At 37.1% G+C, this 17,465-nt stretch overlaps 1 protein-coding gene across 2 annotated transcripts; it reads right to left on the minus strand.

Moving 5' to 3' along the window:
- Positions 1-2,236: 2,236 nt before the first annotated feature.
- LOC131772391 (prolyl endopeptidase-like) lies at positions 2,237-16,909 on the minus strand. Of its 2 annotated transcripts, none has more exons than XM_059088281.2 (22): positions 16,565-16,909; positions 15,746-15,777; positions 15,398-15,503; positions 14,568-14,652; positions 14,079-14,182; positions 13,148-13,262; positions 12,682-12,814; positions 12,353-12,428; positions 11,103-11,240; positions 10,651-10,719; positions 10,434-10,553; positions 9,017-9,058; positions 8,803-8,892; positions 8,081-8,161; positions 7,289-7,373; positions 6,631-6,721; positions 5,977-6,046; positions 5,730-5,876; positions 5,056-5,141; positions 4,384-4,447; positions 3,959-4,153; positions 2,237-2,687 (listed from the first exon to the last, which is right to left on the minus strand). In XM_059088281.2, the coding sequence occupies exons 1-22, from the start codon at positions 16,778-16,780 to the stop codon at positions 2,634-2,636; spliced, it is 2,199 nt and encodes a 732-aa protein (XP_058944264.2). In that variant the 5' UTR covers positions 16,781-16,909; the 3' UTR covers positions 2,237-2,633. The 2 variants fall into 2 exon arrangements, with proteins under 2 accessions (XP_058944264.2, XP_066025884.1); XM_066169787.1 differs by having other exon boundaries at positions 15,398-15,474; positions 16,565-16,706.
- Positions 16,910-17,465: the final 556 nt, after the last annotated feature.

Consider the following 17,465-nt stretch of genomic DNA (forward strand, 5'->3'; position numbering starts at 1 on the left):
CCGTTCTTAGGTTCTTACCAATTGCTTCTGGAAATCGGGAAAGGGAGTTTTCTCAACGCTGCTGCGCTAGTTTCGGCTTCTACTTCCTTTATTTTAGACTTTCAAGGCGCGATTGCATTCAAACTTTCCCGCTTCAGTGCCCATGAGTAACTAATGATTTCCAGGCATTCTGTGCAATTTGAAGCATCTGCGGAAAGACCTTTGAAATATAGAATGTAGCATAGCATTCGTCTCTCCCAAGGTCCACGCTCACTTTGGCATCTATAGTTATAAAATGTGCCAATTACTTTCTCCCCGTTGTAGCTTTACCAAAGCCGAAAATAGTAACGAGTTGCATTTTACACTGTATTTTATTCAGGAAGCAAACTTGTTGACAGGTTCTCTCTAAAGTCTGCGGGTGAACATAATTTCTGCTATAACCGTAAGCCAAGGTGTCATGTATGCTCCCTCTGCAAGCTGCAGTAGCAGCAAAATGCAAAGCACGCAGGCTAATACTGTAAGCCGAAAATTTACTGTAGACAGCTGGTAAGATATTCTGGGGTAGATGGCCGGTGGCATCGCGGGCTTCTCTTGGAACATGGCCTTGATAATGATACTAGCAACATATCAGCGATGGTATTTAATGGTAATTGAACTGACTGGGGTACACTGGTCTGAAATCAAACGCTTGATTTCAAAATCGAACGAGTCTGATTTGAACTCTCCCGTATGATTCTTAATATAATATCAAACTTTAAATAACCTCTCTCGTAACTGAAATTGAAACAATAGTATAGTAATAATTCCCTTATTGGATGGTTTGACATATAATATGAGTGGGCATTTTTGGCCTGCTCGTATTTCCCCTTCTTACATGACCCAAAAAAATACAACGCAACTCTCTAAACATTCGCGAATAATAAACGTTCTGTTTCATCCATTTTGAAATCATCGGTGATCCTTGGAATCTGAGTGGCTTTCGTCCATGCGATTTAACCACGAATCGCATTTTTCTTAGTTCCAATTGTACTTTATTGCAATACCATTTCAGAGCCTTTTGTCTCGTACTAAAAGGCATACCTCGTTTTAGGATAATCCGTCATTCCGCGTGTAAAGATAGTCCGCCATCCTGCCGATCCACCGTTCCTCGGCATTATTGTTAAATAACTCAAGGTATCGTATTTCGCAGCTTGCTCGCTTCGCAAATTTAGCGGCCCTTTTTGGCATAAGCCACTGATTCAAACAGTAGAGTATCCTTTTCAAAGAAAAAAAAATTCCTCAAAGCTTCCATGATGATAATGAGAGTCCATTCAGACTTCGTAAAAAAGGTTGTGGTTATTCATCGTGGTGAATAACAATAAAAGCTAAGTTTTTTCGTTTGTCTCACGATGTAGTCGCGTGTGACGTAGATCGCGACGTTTCGACTGCATACTGCTAGTCTTCTTCAGGCGATGAGGTCGACTGGTCATGCGTGATCGTGAGCATCATGCTTTATAAGATCGCGCATGACCAGTCAACCTCATCGCCTGAAGAAGACTAGCAGTATGCAGTTGAAACGTCGCGATCTACATTACACGTGACTACATCGTGAGACAAACGAAAAAACTTAGCTTTTATTGTCCATTCAGACCTATTTTGCGAGGCTAGATAGACGAGTTATGAACCGCCTTGAACCACTCAAAGTATAATTAACAGTCAGTTCAGTTACAGCGAGATTTTCGTTTTGGTTTGTCTTTTTTTTTTTTCAAGTCGACTCTTCTCGACTTTGAACCAACCAAAGTTAAATTTTGGCCAAAGCAATTCCATGCCATGTCTAGGGTGGCGCACTCTTGGCTCGTTGAAATTTACTTATGATTCTCTCAGCGGTTGACTTTGTATTCATTAACTTTGTGAGAGAGACATATAGAGCATTGAGTCAAAAAGCATATCATTTTTCCATCCCACTTCTGCAACCGAAGAGCATAATAAAGTACTAAAAAACTACCAACTAAAATTTTAGAACTAACCTACACCAAAGTAAAAGAAATATCACCAGGAAAGGAAAAAGTACAGACAAGATAACTGATAGGTTTTCAATTTTTGAGTCGGTGACTCTCTATCCCCAGACCCCCCCTCTCAACAAGGGGAAATCTCAGGGTCTCAGGGACTGCTCTCCCCCCCCCCCCCTTCTTCCTTGAGTCTTGTGCATAATAAAATTGTATAACCAGCCTTTTTAAAAGACGTTTTAAAGCATAATTAATTTAATGGAATTCTCGGCTGAAAAACGCTTAAGCTCTAGACCATAAGTTTGATATGATTTAAAACTGACTTGATGGTTTACAACATGGACTTCGCTCAAAAGGAAAAAAAATTCAACTGACTTGAATACTGAGTGTTTCGTTTTCGGATCTTTTATCTTCAATTTTCCCACTAGCTGCCACGTTTTACCTCGCAAAGTTTCCTGGTAGTTTATGACGTCAATATGACAGCGTGAAGGATTTTAAAGCGTGTAAAGCTTTTATTAGAAAAAAGTAAATAAACTAAAAAAAAAGTTAAGAATCTGCCCCTTTCATAATATTTTATTCACTACTTCGTAGCAAGTAAAACTTCACAGTCCACAATCCTTCCACCTCTTGATCTAAAGCTGTCATCATCCACAGAACAAAGTTCAAATATTACTCCAGGGGCAGTCCTAACGCATTGAAAAGAAAAGCGTACTCCTTCGCTGCCTATGAAAACAGTGAAAAAATAAATAAATAAAAAATAAAAACAATTACTTTTCAATATTTCCTTCATATTTTTTTACCACAATTTAATAAAAGTGGTTTGACTAGTGGCAGGGCTTGGATGTTGCTTGCATATGAGAAATGGTACAGCTGTACATTTTATATGTAGTTCTGTAAAAGTGCTGTGTATACACCAGTACATTAATCTTAAATTTGCCAACATTAATGTTTGCATTACATTATTTGCGGTTATCGGGTAAATAAAATTATAGTGGAATCTCGATTCAACGAAGTGCCAAGGGACTGGAGAAAGTGGTTCGTTGTATCGTGGGTTCGTTATATCGAAAACCTCGAGTTAACGAATTTGCGATAAAACAACAAAAATGTTCAAAATGCTTTTTCTTTCCTTCGTTGCGCTATCTAACATTTTGGGCAGAACAGTACTCAATCGATCACTCATCGACCGAAAATTTGTAGGGGAGTTAGACTGAAACTGGAAATTTATTCAATACAAGTTAATTCAAGACAAACTGAAGTCCATTCGATACATGCAGAAAGTCGACTAGATACACTTCAGGTCAGTTTTGATACAAAGTAAAGGGTACATTTGGAGGTCGTTACTTCTAAGAAAACAGAACTAAAATAAGTAATAGTGTAGTTTGATCGTCCGGGTGAGTGTAGTCCTGGGAAGGGCTGTTGCCGGTAGTGGTGACTGACGTTTCGACAACCTGAGCGAAGTCATCATCAGAGTCAAGTGAAAGGTTGTTGTCAGTCGAATGTACTTAGTCCGGTTTGTGTAAACTGATTGGTCAGTTTTGCTGTGATGTTATTGGCTGTAAGACTCAAGTGGCGTAGGTCAGTCGTGATTGGACTAAGTACATTCGACTGACAACAACCTTTCACTTGACTCTGATGATGTTGTCGAAAGGTCAGTCACCATTACCGACAACAGTCCTTCTCAGGACTACCCCCGGGTTCAAACCATTTACTGTAGGACTAAAATAAGACGTTACTGAAGTAACCTTAAACGTTGGTGAAACAACATATGAGACATAAGTGAAATGACTTGAGACATTGGCGAAACGACGCAAGATGTAAGCGAACGGGTCGTTAGCAAAACGACTCATACTTGTACATGCTTCAAGCTATGGGTATCAGAACTAGTATCATTTCTACCGATATCTGCCATTTGAATTGAAAAATCTAGAGTGGTAAATTATGTGAAGCCCCTTTAAGCAGTATGGAAAAGAAATCAAAGAATGTAATAAACCTACCTTTTCAATTCTGTGGTACACTCCTTCTGTTTCTGAGTGTCCTCCATAATATTCAACATGACAGATAACTAGTGGCTTTTCTCCCTGGGCGTGGTGCGACAACTGATCTCTCAGTCGAGCGACCCACTTCAGGGGCAGCCAGTAAGGCACACGATCATCATTCATTGCTGTGGTCACCATCACTGAAGGGTACACCTGTGGAAGTCACAATATTAACAATAAAACAGTTTACAAATAATAAATTCGTTTAACAGCATCCTGTAGTCATATTCATAGGAGATGAGGCAGCTAAATGGTTGGTGCGCTGAACACCAGACCGGGTTCTTCAAGCGCAATTAAGCTAACCGAGGTTTAGTCAACATTGTTTAATTTAATCCTGACTGTTTAAACATACTAAGATTTGCATAACTGTGTCAGAACTTTACCTGATCTTTAATATTCTGGTACGGACAGTACGATTTGATGTAATGAAAATCTTTTTCATCGAACCTGAAAATAAAATTGCATACGTTAAGTTCATGGTTGAAATGTTCAAGAACAAGGATGCATGGATGACTGGACTTGTAGAGAAAGTGTCTCAGATGATGTTAAGCTGACGAGCAGAGTCTCATTAATGCTTTGAACGCATGCGCCTTGCCATTTGTGTCACAGCCCTGATGAGAGCCTACATGTAAGTACAGATTACAGATGATAGTACTGGCCAGGTCTCTGCCAAAAGCTGTCTGTTTCAGGACTAATGAATAAAGGGGGTATGTTTCTAAAGAAACTACGTCTTTTGGAGAGTATAACGGGGTAATTTAGTATTATCACATGAGTTGATCACGTAAATTGGCCAGGGTAAAGAGCTTCAAAGCTGACGTTTCGGGCGTTAGCCCTCCGTTCCCATTCACTCTGACGAAGGGTTAACGCTCGAAATGTCAGCTTTCAAACCCTTTACACTGGCCAATTTACGTTATCAACTCAGTTGATAATACTTTATTACTCTGTTTCAGGACTAACCCAAAAATCACAGAAATCTCTCAAAAACTTCCAAATAATCTTGCATGCATTTTCTATTAACAAGTACATCTTAAGGACACTGAACAAATATTTCATACCCAGGTTCACCCCACTCTTCATATTCCTGAACTGTCAATGGAAGAGAAGGATCCAACATTGACGTCAAAATATCTAAAAATGGAACCTGTCAGAGGAAGCTCTGATTAAAAATGTAACAATGCCTCGAAACTAAAGAACTGATACATCAAAAGAGTTTTCTAAACGATAGAGCATGGTAAAATTGATTTTAACTACAATTAAGTCTCGAAAAAAAACGTTCACTTTTTCTCAAACTTCAGACCTGATAAAATCCTGAACTGAGAGTTCAAAGCTTAGTTGGGATCCATGCAGTAACAAAAAGCCAACAATAAAAATTAAGTGAATATGAAAGCCATCTTCGCAGTAATGAACATTACTTAAGCAGCAGTGAAAATAAATAATTTGAATCCATGACCTCTGCGATACCGGTGCAGTGCTCTACCAACTGGGCTAACAAGTTAACTGGGAGCTGGTCATCATGTTGGTTCGTAACAAACCCGTGAAGTGATATTTCATATATTCACAGTCAATAAACATTTAACCATAGTTGTCATCATCATCAACATTATTGTAGTCAACACTGTCATCATCATCTGCATCAACCTCATTTTAATCATCACCGTTAGCAATTTATCGTTAAAAAAAAGCAAAGACAAAAACAGCAACATACTACGTTCTATAAAAGTAGTCTAACCTTAAGAATAACTGCCTTAAATAAATCAGGTGATCTGTTACAGACGGCTCCCACTATCAATCCCCCTGCACTTGTCCCGCGTGCTGCCGTTAACTGTGGGTTGGAATACCCCAAATTATGCAATGCTTTAGCACAAGCTTCAAAATCCTGCAAGGCGAAATACCTGTCATTTTCCGATAAAATACTCTGAAAGCAACCAAATTTTTGAGCTGTAAATGACACCTATTATCCAATGACAAGTATATACCTCAAAGCCTTTATGTTTATTCTGTAACTTTCCATCTAAGTACCACTCCCGTCCAAGTTCTCCTCCACCTCTGTAGAATACAGATCTCATTTTTATTTAGTATGAAATGTTTATTACAGTAAGAAACCTGGAAAATATGGCAGCGCGGAGCTGATGAGCAATTGCCTGTCTATTCTCATTTCTGTTCGCATTTTAATCCCACAATTCATGACATTCAATAATAATTGATTCAAAATGAAATCTTGGATAACATAATTGAGCAAAAAAAGATTACTAAAAAAATCAACAGCCCCACTTGCTAAAGTTTCTTCCCAGTCACATGGGTCAGATCATTATGATAACGGAGCTCGCAGAGCGTAGCCCGATAATTATACAAAATAGTAGTAACCCATCAAGCCGAAAAAATTTGGATGTACGACCGTACTACCGTACAAGGTGCTACTTTTAACATGCGTGGTCAACTGTACCGCGGGCACGCCAACACCACGGCTTTGTTCAGTAGTCCAGTGGTCAGTGCACTGGGCTCCGAGTCAGACAACCCGGGTTCTAGTCCTGGCCGGGGCAAAGCGTTGTGCCCTTCCATTGAGACGTGCGAGAAAAAAAATGCGAGCTCCGCTTTTAGGCTTGGCTAAATCTATATATTAAATAAATTACCTGACATGACAGAAAGCAAGACACCATCCCCGTTTTAACAGACTGATCCTTTCCACATCAAAACCCATGTTGACATTGATACCATAGGAGCCTACAACACACAGGTTATCAATTATATAGTGAACAGTAATTCACCTTGAGGTAGATATATTTGAGGAAACTGTTAATTTATCTTTTTTTTTTAATTTCAATTTTTTATTGTGCCACAGTAAACACTACAGTCCTGTACGTCACAGGAACTACATCACATCACATAGCGATGTTAATAGAAAAGAAAGAAAAAATTAGATCAATGAGCAAATAAAAGGGGTACTGGCCACACAAAATAAGCAAGGAAATTAATTAAAATGAAAAAAAAGGGGGAGGTTCCAGTGCCTTAAATTTTTCTTTCTTTTAGCATTGTTTAGATGCTACTTACTATCAAACTAGACTATTTTTGGCAAGCTATATGTTACGAAATGATACATTAAGTGTTTTCGATTAAGAACATTTGTTAACAAGCAGTGTAGAGGAACTATGTCCTATAGATTTTCAAAGCGTAATAAACATTCTGAAGGTAAGACTTCCTCAAATGTGCCGCTGATAAAGCTTACTTTCTTTACGTGTAAGTAAGGCAAGTTTTGAAAAAAAAAAAAAAGGGAAAAAATATAGTTATTACCATAAACATGTAGAAGTAGGGGATTGCTTCCTTCCTTTTTTAGATCTTTGTGATGAAATAACGTGACAGGTATGTGAGTTCCATCCTAATGCACCCAAAATAAAAGCCAACATCATCGTCACTAAATTTTATGTGACCTCTCATACGAAAAAACATACGCTAACTAAGGCCTATCTTTTGAAATAGCTCAACCTGTTGGTTATCTGTTTGGTATTTTAAAAAATGTTTACAATAATTGCATGATACCGAACTCTAATGGCTGACTAATGTGTATTGACAAATGGGATGAATTATTTTTCTTTCAAATTATTGTGTAACCTGTAGTTAGGGTAGTGCAGCCCACTATTTCAATTTTTTTTCCTTTACCCAAACTCATTGTTGCAGAAAATCACCAAATATTCTGAGCAGGAATTACAGTGTAGATGGATTTTCCAGTACTTGTTTTGTTGCCATTTGGAGATACATGTACATGTATGCCACGTTGTTTAATTCATACAATCATAAATTTTCATTGAAATTGGGTGTTCTTGACACAAAAACGTCTAGGATCACTAGCCTGAGTACAGACGCCTCTTTCCCTTCAGAAATTAAATCAAGAATGAGGTGCAGCTGTGAAAACACTTGGGATGAAAAGCATTTTAACAACTACGCCCTTTGTGAATTGTACATATTCACTCTGCCAAAACCCAAACAGTCAAATGAGTTCCCATCAAGTTGCAGCAGTTTTATATCAACAAAAATATTATCATTATTATCACTGATTTGAATCAATCAAAGCACAATGTATCTTACTTTACTTTGTATTTCAAGTCGGGTGCAGCAAAAGTCTGAGCTGTCAAAAGATGGCAAAACAGAGAAGCTATGTTTTTCAACCTGAGAAGAAGTAAAGATTAAGGTAAGAATAATGCTTGTTGATCTAAATGATGATACAATAATTAAGGGGAAGGTGGCTTGGAAAGAACAACAAGGAAAAGCATGCTGGGGAAGAAAGGACGTAAAAAAAGTTTTCAATAAAGTGTGCGACAGAAGTCTCTTATAAAATTTGGGGGCACAAATGTCACTTCACCTTAGAACAAAGAGTGCTTCTTTGCATCCTTCACTTATTTTTTTTTAAAATGATGTGTTAAACATCAAATGTCAAAAAGTACATTTAGCATTACACATCTCACTTCCATGAGTAACCAAAACAGAATTTCTCCTTACAACGTCAATACAATATCAAGCAGACAATTGATGAGAATAAAGAAAAATATCAATTAGGGGATTATTTATGTCTCTTCAATACCAAATTCTCCCAAATAACACTCGAAGAATTGAATCGAAGACAGTAAGAAGAATTACTAATGAGATATTGGGATTGGCCAGGTTGATAAACACCGAGGGTTACCAGGTATGCAATTAAATTCTACAGCAATCTTTATCAATGTATTATGTGAGGTTAATTTAGTGTCCTATGACCTGAAGTTTTTCTTGCTGAGAAGTTAATTCAACACTGTCTTATAACCTTGACATACCATTGACTTGGTCCCCATGTTATACTCCAAGACTTGAGCTGGTAATATTGGTGAGGAAACTGTTAGTCGCACACTGTCATGATCAAACATCTATGAGGAAAAGGAAAATTATTGCCAAAAATATTTCCCATCAAAAATTATATTTTAATGCTTCTTGGACATCTGCACAAATATATATGTAGGATATCTTTTTAACAAACATGTCATAAATTACCAGATTGGATCCAGCTTCTAAAACACAAACATCTTTAGGAAGCTGCAATATAGAAAAATTTAAACAAAAATAAAGTCATGTACTGAAAGGAGGTACAGTGGGCTCAGTGCCAATTGTAAGTGTGCCCTGGGAGGGAAGGGGGAGTTTACTTAGGTCAAAGTTTGCTGGGTATGTGCCGCTAGCTTCTCAGAACCCCAACCATTATACATGTAGCTCATTTTTTTACCGTCTATAGACTGAACCAATCTAAGTCACTTTTGGGCAAATGTAATTTTTGTGATTCCAATTTAGTCACTTTTTGTGAATGCATCTCCCTGTTGAAGCTTTTTGAGTTTAAGGACTTGTTAAACAGAGTGTAGACCGTTTTACATTTCACATTAACAGTACAAACATTCTGGTACATTTACTAATCGCAAATCTTCCCATTTATGAATTCCTACATACCAGAATTTTTTTGCCACAAAAATCACAAAAATGTGTGGCCCCATTCTAGTAACTCTATTGAAAATGCAACCCCATCAGAGTTGATCCAGTCTTATTAAAAGCAACCCCTTTCAGCAGCACATCCCCATAAGCAATTTACTAAATAAAAATGCAGGGCTCCAAGTTCAATTTTCAAAAAGTTGCACTTTGGTAACCATCAATATTGTAAAATGGTTGCCATAAATTTTGGTCAAGACATATATCTGGGAGTTACAGAACAGTTTGTTTGCATTTAGTCTTTGATAATTTGACCAAAGGTTGATAATCTTTTTGCATTTTTTCCCTTTCTTTTTTTCAAACCAATCAGTCACCAATTGGCAACTTTTGTTGAAATTTTAGCTGCCAAATATCTCTTTCTCTTGCCATGGCAACCAAAACGGTTGCAACTTGGAGCTCTGTAATGACCCCCTGTGGGTCTGGGTTGGTCCCTTACAAGTTAACCAAGTTGTATTTTTGGCAAGGCACTACACTCCTTGCTACCTCTTGATCCAATCATTTCAATCACAGTGCATAAGAATGGTTTTTTTCATTTTTTTAAAAATTTTTTTAATTTTGCCATTTTGTAATCATGATACATAAGTAGAAATAAAAAAGAAATTACATATTAGGGTGGCTTAGGCCCAAGTACCAGCTGCTGTTCAGGAATATGAGCCCATGCTCAAGTTGTTCATTAAGAAAAATTTTCTATCATCACCAACATTTTATGAGTACAAATGGTTTGTCACAACTTGAAAAGTTTTGGTAGAAGCAGACAAATCTTCAAACACACCCCTGAGAAAATTTGTCATGACAAAATTTGTCCTTTGATTTTGTTGGGACAATTCTAGCTTTGTTCAACAGTGCAGAAAGGCCTTAAGGTTGGCTCAGCACCATTTCAACATATTGCATTTGGATGGTACAAAAAATTAAGAGCTTAAAATTCCTTCTACAGTACCTGCACTACATACTGATCTTGAGGTGTATCTAGTGGTACAACACGGAGCTGGGGAATTGTTTTACATCTCTCGTATACCACACAGTAGTTCTGAAATATATCCATATCATCTAGGAAATTCTGGAAAAAAATCAAATCAAACACATGTAAGAATAACAAACAAATTAATAAGCCGTTGATTTTTAATTTACAAAACAAACTATGTTCTGACTGTTACCTCTGCTTTGTCTTTAATAAATGTTTGCCAGTTTTCCTTTCCTGGATTGCTCTTTGGTGCAGCCATCACCTAAATAAAAACATGAACATTCAAAACTGCTCTCATTTGAAAAGTCCTTACAATTCTCAGTTTCATTAGCAGTTGAATCACCTTTGAGAATTGCTTTTTCTTTCATATGGTATGTTAAATTCATGAAGGTATCACCCCACCCCACCCCACCCCACCCCACCCCCCCTGCTGCAATTCACCAAGAGAGCTATAAAAGTAAATCTTCAGTCAAATCCTTGATGAAATAAGAGAAGGAGTAGGAAACCTAATGATGGATAACTTGGGTCACCTGTGCTCTTAACCAGGTAGCCCCTACAACTTCCAGACTTTACAAAGAGAAGTTTGTATGACTTTTTGTTGCAGGATGATTGAAAACTTTATTATTGTGCCATGGATATACTTACTCGATAGTTTTTTTCATCTGCATTTGTTATTATATAAAACTGATCATCTCTATGATCCACATAGTATTCCATCCCCTGTTGCCTCGGGTGGAGAGGTTTACAAACAAATGAGCCATCCTTGATGTCTACAATGCTAACCTAGAAAAAGGAATACAGTGAGTCAAATTAAATGATTTCTTTCCCTTTTTTTTTTCTCAGTAACCACTGGCATATAACCTACACTTAGAGATGAACCACACCTCAAGTCAAATTTTGGAAAAAAAGTTTTGAAAAGAAATCAAAAGAAATCACAAGCAGAGTTGTGAGAAGGTTGCTTTATTTTGGTTGCATAATTCATCAAATGCACATTAAAAAAAAAAATTTGAATCTTTCCCAATAATGTTAGCTGTAATTGGTATGGAGTCAGCACAATGTCCACCAACTTAGAAGTATGTTTGATCTTACTCAGGTATTGTGCCTGAATTTTTCTTTATTCTTGTAAGATTTTCACGAAATTTTTACATAAAACAACTGGAAATCTTTAGTTTGTTTGTTGGGTTGTTTGCAATGTACAGACAATTGAAGTTATGAAAATTTTTGGGGAAAGGTGAACTTACATGCCAGTGTTTATGGCAACTTAATACTTAAATTCATACTCTACTTGATGAGCAGAATTCAAGAGATCTTACATAAGAGATCCTGCCAGAAGCTAGAGGGAAGGAGTGAGGAACATACCCTGTACTGCTATTCTTCCAGAACATACATGTATACAACAGGCTTGTTTAAACCCAGGCTTTGGCAAATAACCTTGCCTGTTATTGTATATTCTGTTTCAGAGTGAAGAGTTGTATCAAGTATACCATAAATAAAATATTATTTTTTACAACTAAGCATGCAATATCAGATTGTTTATCAGACAGGAGCCTGTTTAACAATGTTAACAGAGTTGGATAAATATCAGTATCCAAGTAACTACCCACCTACCCCTCCCCTAACCCAACAACAGTCTATTGATAACAAATTAGGGTTAATGTTGGGTTAGGGGAGGGGTAGGTGGGCAGTTGTCCAGATACTGATATTGATCCACAGTGTCAAAGCAGTTCAAAGAGAAGCAAAGGCCATTTAGCTCTGCTCAAACATGTCCACTCTTGTAACACTAAGAAATTTGTTGTCTGAAACTTTTTTGGCAAGGCTGGGTGCTAAGATTGATGCATAAGAGGAGGTTTATATGTCTTCAATTAAGTCATCGCTGACTTGGATAACAGACTTACCTCAGATGTTGACCTTGAGTTGCAGTTGATTGTAATAAATTCCCTGTCTTTAGTAGCACTTACATCAACAATAAATCTATGGAAAAGATTAGTTAAATACCAATGTAATTCATCAAGGAAGATCAAAACATTCACTGTATCACACTTCTCGCAATTGAAATGTTCAAGAACAGCAAGAATAGTGATGGACTTTATACCCAATAGAGGAGTGCCAGTATAAAACGGCATTGAGATATTGTAAAAGTGGGTTATTTCCCATATTATAATGTATTCAACCTTATCAGGAGAATTACTACAAAACTGCCCAATAAAAAATTATTTTGACCAACCTTTCATCTTTCTCTTCATGCAGAACAACATCTGTTAGAACACTCTGACAGGTTTTGTGCATTAACACAGCAAATGGTCGATTTTGTTCATCTGGTCTGCTGTAGTAAATGGTGAGGTCATCACATCCCCATTCTAAAAATTGAAAGGAAATATTCATAATTATTATTAATGTTAAAAACCTCACCTTTTCCAATACTTGTACTGAAGTGCAAACACATTGCAAAGGGAAATTGGAAGGCCATTAGTTCTTGCCTGGCTATATCCTGATCATGGGTCCCAGTTTGAGTCCAGAAAAGGGTCACTGTATAGTATTCTTGAGCAAGACAATTTACATGTACTCTCAGAGTTCTGTTTCTTTGAAACCAGGACAAGATCAAAGCCAAACAAACAGCATCTATTTATAAAATTTTATAAAATCATTTTCAGAAAAAGCAATGACTCTTACTAGCAATTCACAAAACTCACCAAAATTTACAACATTTGGTATGGCATCAATAAAATTTATGATCCCTTCATGTGCCTCAGTAACAAACAAGGTGTACATCCCAGTATTACTTTTGTCCAGCAAAAAGCCTATGTACTATAAAAACAGATTGGAATACATGACACTTGTTTCCTCAAACTGTTTCTTCAATGAGCCCATTATAAAATAAAGCAGAGTTCAAAATAATAATCCAATGTGCAAAATAAATCACCCCTTTAACTCCCAAAAGTGGTGAACATGTAACTTCTCCATACATCATCCAGCAAACAACTAAATGAGAATACTCAAACTCATCAGGAAGAAGTTGTTATCTTGATTCAATGCCAAATTCTTGTTATTAACCCTTTAACTCCCACGAGTGACCAAGAAAGAATTTCTCCTTACAGTATCAACACAGTATCAACCAGATAAGTGATGAGAATAAAGAAAAATATCATTTTGGGGATAATTAGTTGATCCAATACTAAATTCTCTGAAATAACTTTATAAGAATTGTATGGTTGACAGTAAGGAGAATAACCAATTTGAACTGGGAGTTAAATATTTGATAAATTAATTACAAGGAAATGTGTATCAGCCAGAGGGGAGAATTGATGTTGGGGAGTAAAGGATTGAAGAAATTTCATGAAAATGGACGAAGAATTCATCACAGAATTGAAGAATTGACATCTGAGTTGAAAACATAAACTGCAACCACTCTGACTAAGGGCTAATGCTCAGAATGTCAGCTTTTTACCCTTTACGATGGCCAATTTACGTTTTCAACTCAGTTGTTAACACTAAATTACCTGCTATACTCTCCCACCGATGCAGTACCACAGTTTCTTTAGAAACTTAATACCCCCTTTATTCAAAAAATGTTTAGTTTGTCAAATATTTAATTAACACATTTATCATAAATACTATACTTACCCTTCCTGAGGGAGATATTTTAATTCTTGGTATTGAAACATAATTGTATCGTTCTTTTAATTCATTCTGGTCTAGTATTGTTTCTGGGTCACCATATGAACCATCTATAGATAATTAAAGTAACAACAACATAAATGACTGAATAAGTAAAAGAAAAGGCAATCAGTTACAAACCAAAGTTAACAGCCAATCAGAAATTGTTGTACAGTGAAAATCATGCTCATAAATATCATGATCATAAGCTACCAGCTTGAAGTAAGGGGAAAAGTACAATGCAACCAAAAAAATCTAAATTAACAGAAGGTTGGAAATCTAACTTAGAATCACTAAATGCCATACAAAACAAAGCAATCTTTTTTCTTTCGTCCCACTCAAGGAACTTTTGGACATACTGACCGACTGAAAGTCTTTATTAAATTTTTATAACAAAATCAATTTACTGGTGACACATTTGATAAAAAATTGTTTAAGTACTAATGACATTAATACCTTCTAATATTTTTCTCCTACGATACACAGGTAGGTTAGAGTCTTTGGGAGGATTGCTCAAATAATAGATATAACCATCTAGCTCCTGCCAAAAAATACAGAACTGGTTGAGTTAAGTGTCATAACAATTTGAAATAAAAAAAAGAAACACAAACCCAAATTTTAAAACAAGGATAAATATTTGCTGCCTGTCTTTCCTGGCACCCTTGAATCAAGATTATTCCAGACAACCAGTACTTCCATTCAGAATAAACTGGCTTCAGCCAGAGTTTTCATTATTACTTTTGTTGATGATCAATAAATTTGTCTCCTTCATAATTGTTTAACATATCATTTTATTGACTGGAAATGTATGAAATGTATGCTCAAATATATGATAAGACCATATTAATCATTTTTATGAAATCTTGTTTATAGAGGAGAAAGGCTACTGAAGAACTCTAGAGTGAAATGGTGATAAGACATTATCAAAATAGCAGGAGCTCTACAGGGTGTGAACCAGTAAAATAGCTTTAAAGTAGACTTTTCCTTCTTTTATCATCTTGAGGATTTATAATCATTGACCCTTTAACCCTTGGATTGACTAACATCTGATTTCTCCTTACAGTATTACCCCTGAGTCAAACATTAAGGTCATGAGAATAAAGGAAATGATCACCAACAAAAGAAGCTTTAGACTGTTAGTCAAATTCTTCTTATCAGTATTATCAGAAATGTACAGAGAACAGTATAGAGAATAGGCATCCTAATGAGAAGATGTTAAGGGTCCAGTAGTCATAATAACTGTGCTTCTGAGGAAATTCTTCAAGACTGATGACTTGTAAACTTACTTCTGGAACAGACTCATCATCAAAATGCTTATGAAACCAGTCTTTCATCTCATTTGTCAGATTCTCCTGGAAAGCTTCTGTATCAGACAACACAGCATCACAATATCTATGTATATATATATATAAGCCTATGTCAAAAGAGAATTAATAATAAAAAAACACCTGAATGGGTATTTTTCTAAGTAGAAAAATTATAAAGAAAAAAACAGAAGGGATAAATATTGTTTCTGCTGAACCTGAAGCGGGTTTCATCACAAAGACCTACTGTACATGTACATGAATAAAGTATAAAACATATGCAATACAGTAGTGCAATAATGAAGGTATAGTAAAGTCGGCAAATCTCACCTGTTTTCTTGTTTGACATAATTGCGTACAGCCTAGGAACAGAAAAGAAAGGCATACACTACTCAAAGGCATAGTACATGTACATGTAAATGACTAGTAAAAGTCAACTACATTGCATTTGCAGAGACCATCCCTGAACTTCCCAGAAGTGCACATTGGGCTACTCATATTTACGAAGGGAAAGCAAAAAAAACAGCTTAAATCTTGCCCTTGCCATCTGTTTAAAGCAGAGCTACTCCTTGCATGAATGCCTGACTGAACATGTGATGCACAGAGACTGTTTTGTGAGATGTAGTTCTGCTCCTATCAGTGAAATTCCAAATTAAGATTTAAATCAGCTGTTGTTTGCTTTCCAGTAATCTCAAGCAAGATTTCCACATGGCCCTATGGACATGCATTGGCTTGGTGAGCAGTGCGCTGGACTCTAGATTCAGAGGTCAGGGTTCCAAATCTGGCCAGGTGTTGTGTTCTTAAGCGAGACACTTTCCTCTCATAGTGTGCCTCTCCAACCAGATGAGTATAAATGGGTACTGGCTAACTGTCAGGAAGCCTGATGAAATCCTGGAAGACAGGGGGGGGGGGGCCATGGTCAGGGGCCAGGGTCAGGGTTAGGGGTTTTAACTGGTGGCTATCACCCCCACCCACCCTTCCCATCCTGGGAAAACCATTGATACGATGTAGCACAATATGCACACTTCTATAATATCAATATTCTTTGAGAAAACAAAACAACGGTGAAAACTTTGTTTTAAAACAGCGTGTAGGGAGTTGGTCAAGAGTGTATTGTAGCTACACGTGACATAAAGAATATTTGCTTACCCTCGATCCACGATCTTTTAACCATTGAAACTCGTCCTGGATTTCAACACCATGCACCTTTAGGTAGCTGGGAATTTTTTTCGGTTTAGGCTCGCTGAATGAGCCTCCAAACAGCCTGGACATAATACTGATTGAAGACAAACCTCTCAGAGCCACGCTGGAGTAGGGGCTGCACGCGGCAAAAGTGACGCTCTTGGCCAGGCGACTGACTTGCATATTTTTTTAATTAGTGGAAACAGAAGTATAACTTTGTGCTGTGGGATTCCATCTGCTTTGTTTAACGATCGCACTTGAAATATATAAAGGAACGATCAATTCAACTGGATATTTCAATGCTCGTCCATTTTAAATCAGAAAGCTCACAACTGTTCAGCGGTTGCGGTCGTAACGATGGTTGATAGTTACTGAGTGTAGTAGACCTGAAACTTCTCCAGAGAAAACAGGAACGCTCGTTGTTAGGAGAAAAACAGGTAACTACCTCGCTCCTGTGGTGAAAGCGTAAACTTCGGCACAGTTTTCTTTAAATAGGTAAAAGCCTGATGTTTTTTAAAGTTTATTTTTTGATTATTTGGCTGCAAGATATTATAAACTCTTTCTAATCTCTTGTTGGGTGCAGATTGGTGGCTACTCGCAACCAGTACAAAGGGACCGGTCGTTTTTTATCACCTGTGGGGTGGGGATCGGTGGATTTTGGTTGTGTCACAATAAAATTTATCAGATCTCCCCCAACGATCGTTAGTCTTCTTATGATCCTACTTTATTGGCTGTCAATTCCCTCTTCATACTTGTAGCGATGACTTACCCTCCCCTCTCCGTCCCTCTTAAAAACCACGTGATCCCCTAGAATCCTCCGCTCCCCTCCCCACTCAGGCGACAATAGTGACCGATCTCCAACAACATA

Source organism: Pocillopora verrucosa, chromosome 7 (assembly GCF_036669915.1).
Source record: "Pocillopora verrucosa isolate sample1 chromosome 7, ASM3666991v2, whole genome shotgun sequence".
NCBI lineage: Eukaryota > Metazoa > Cnidaria > Anthozoa > Scleractinia > Pocilloporidae > Pocillopora > Pocillopora verrucosa.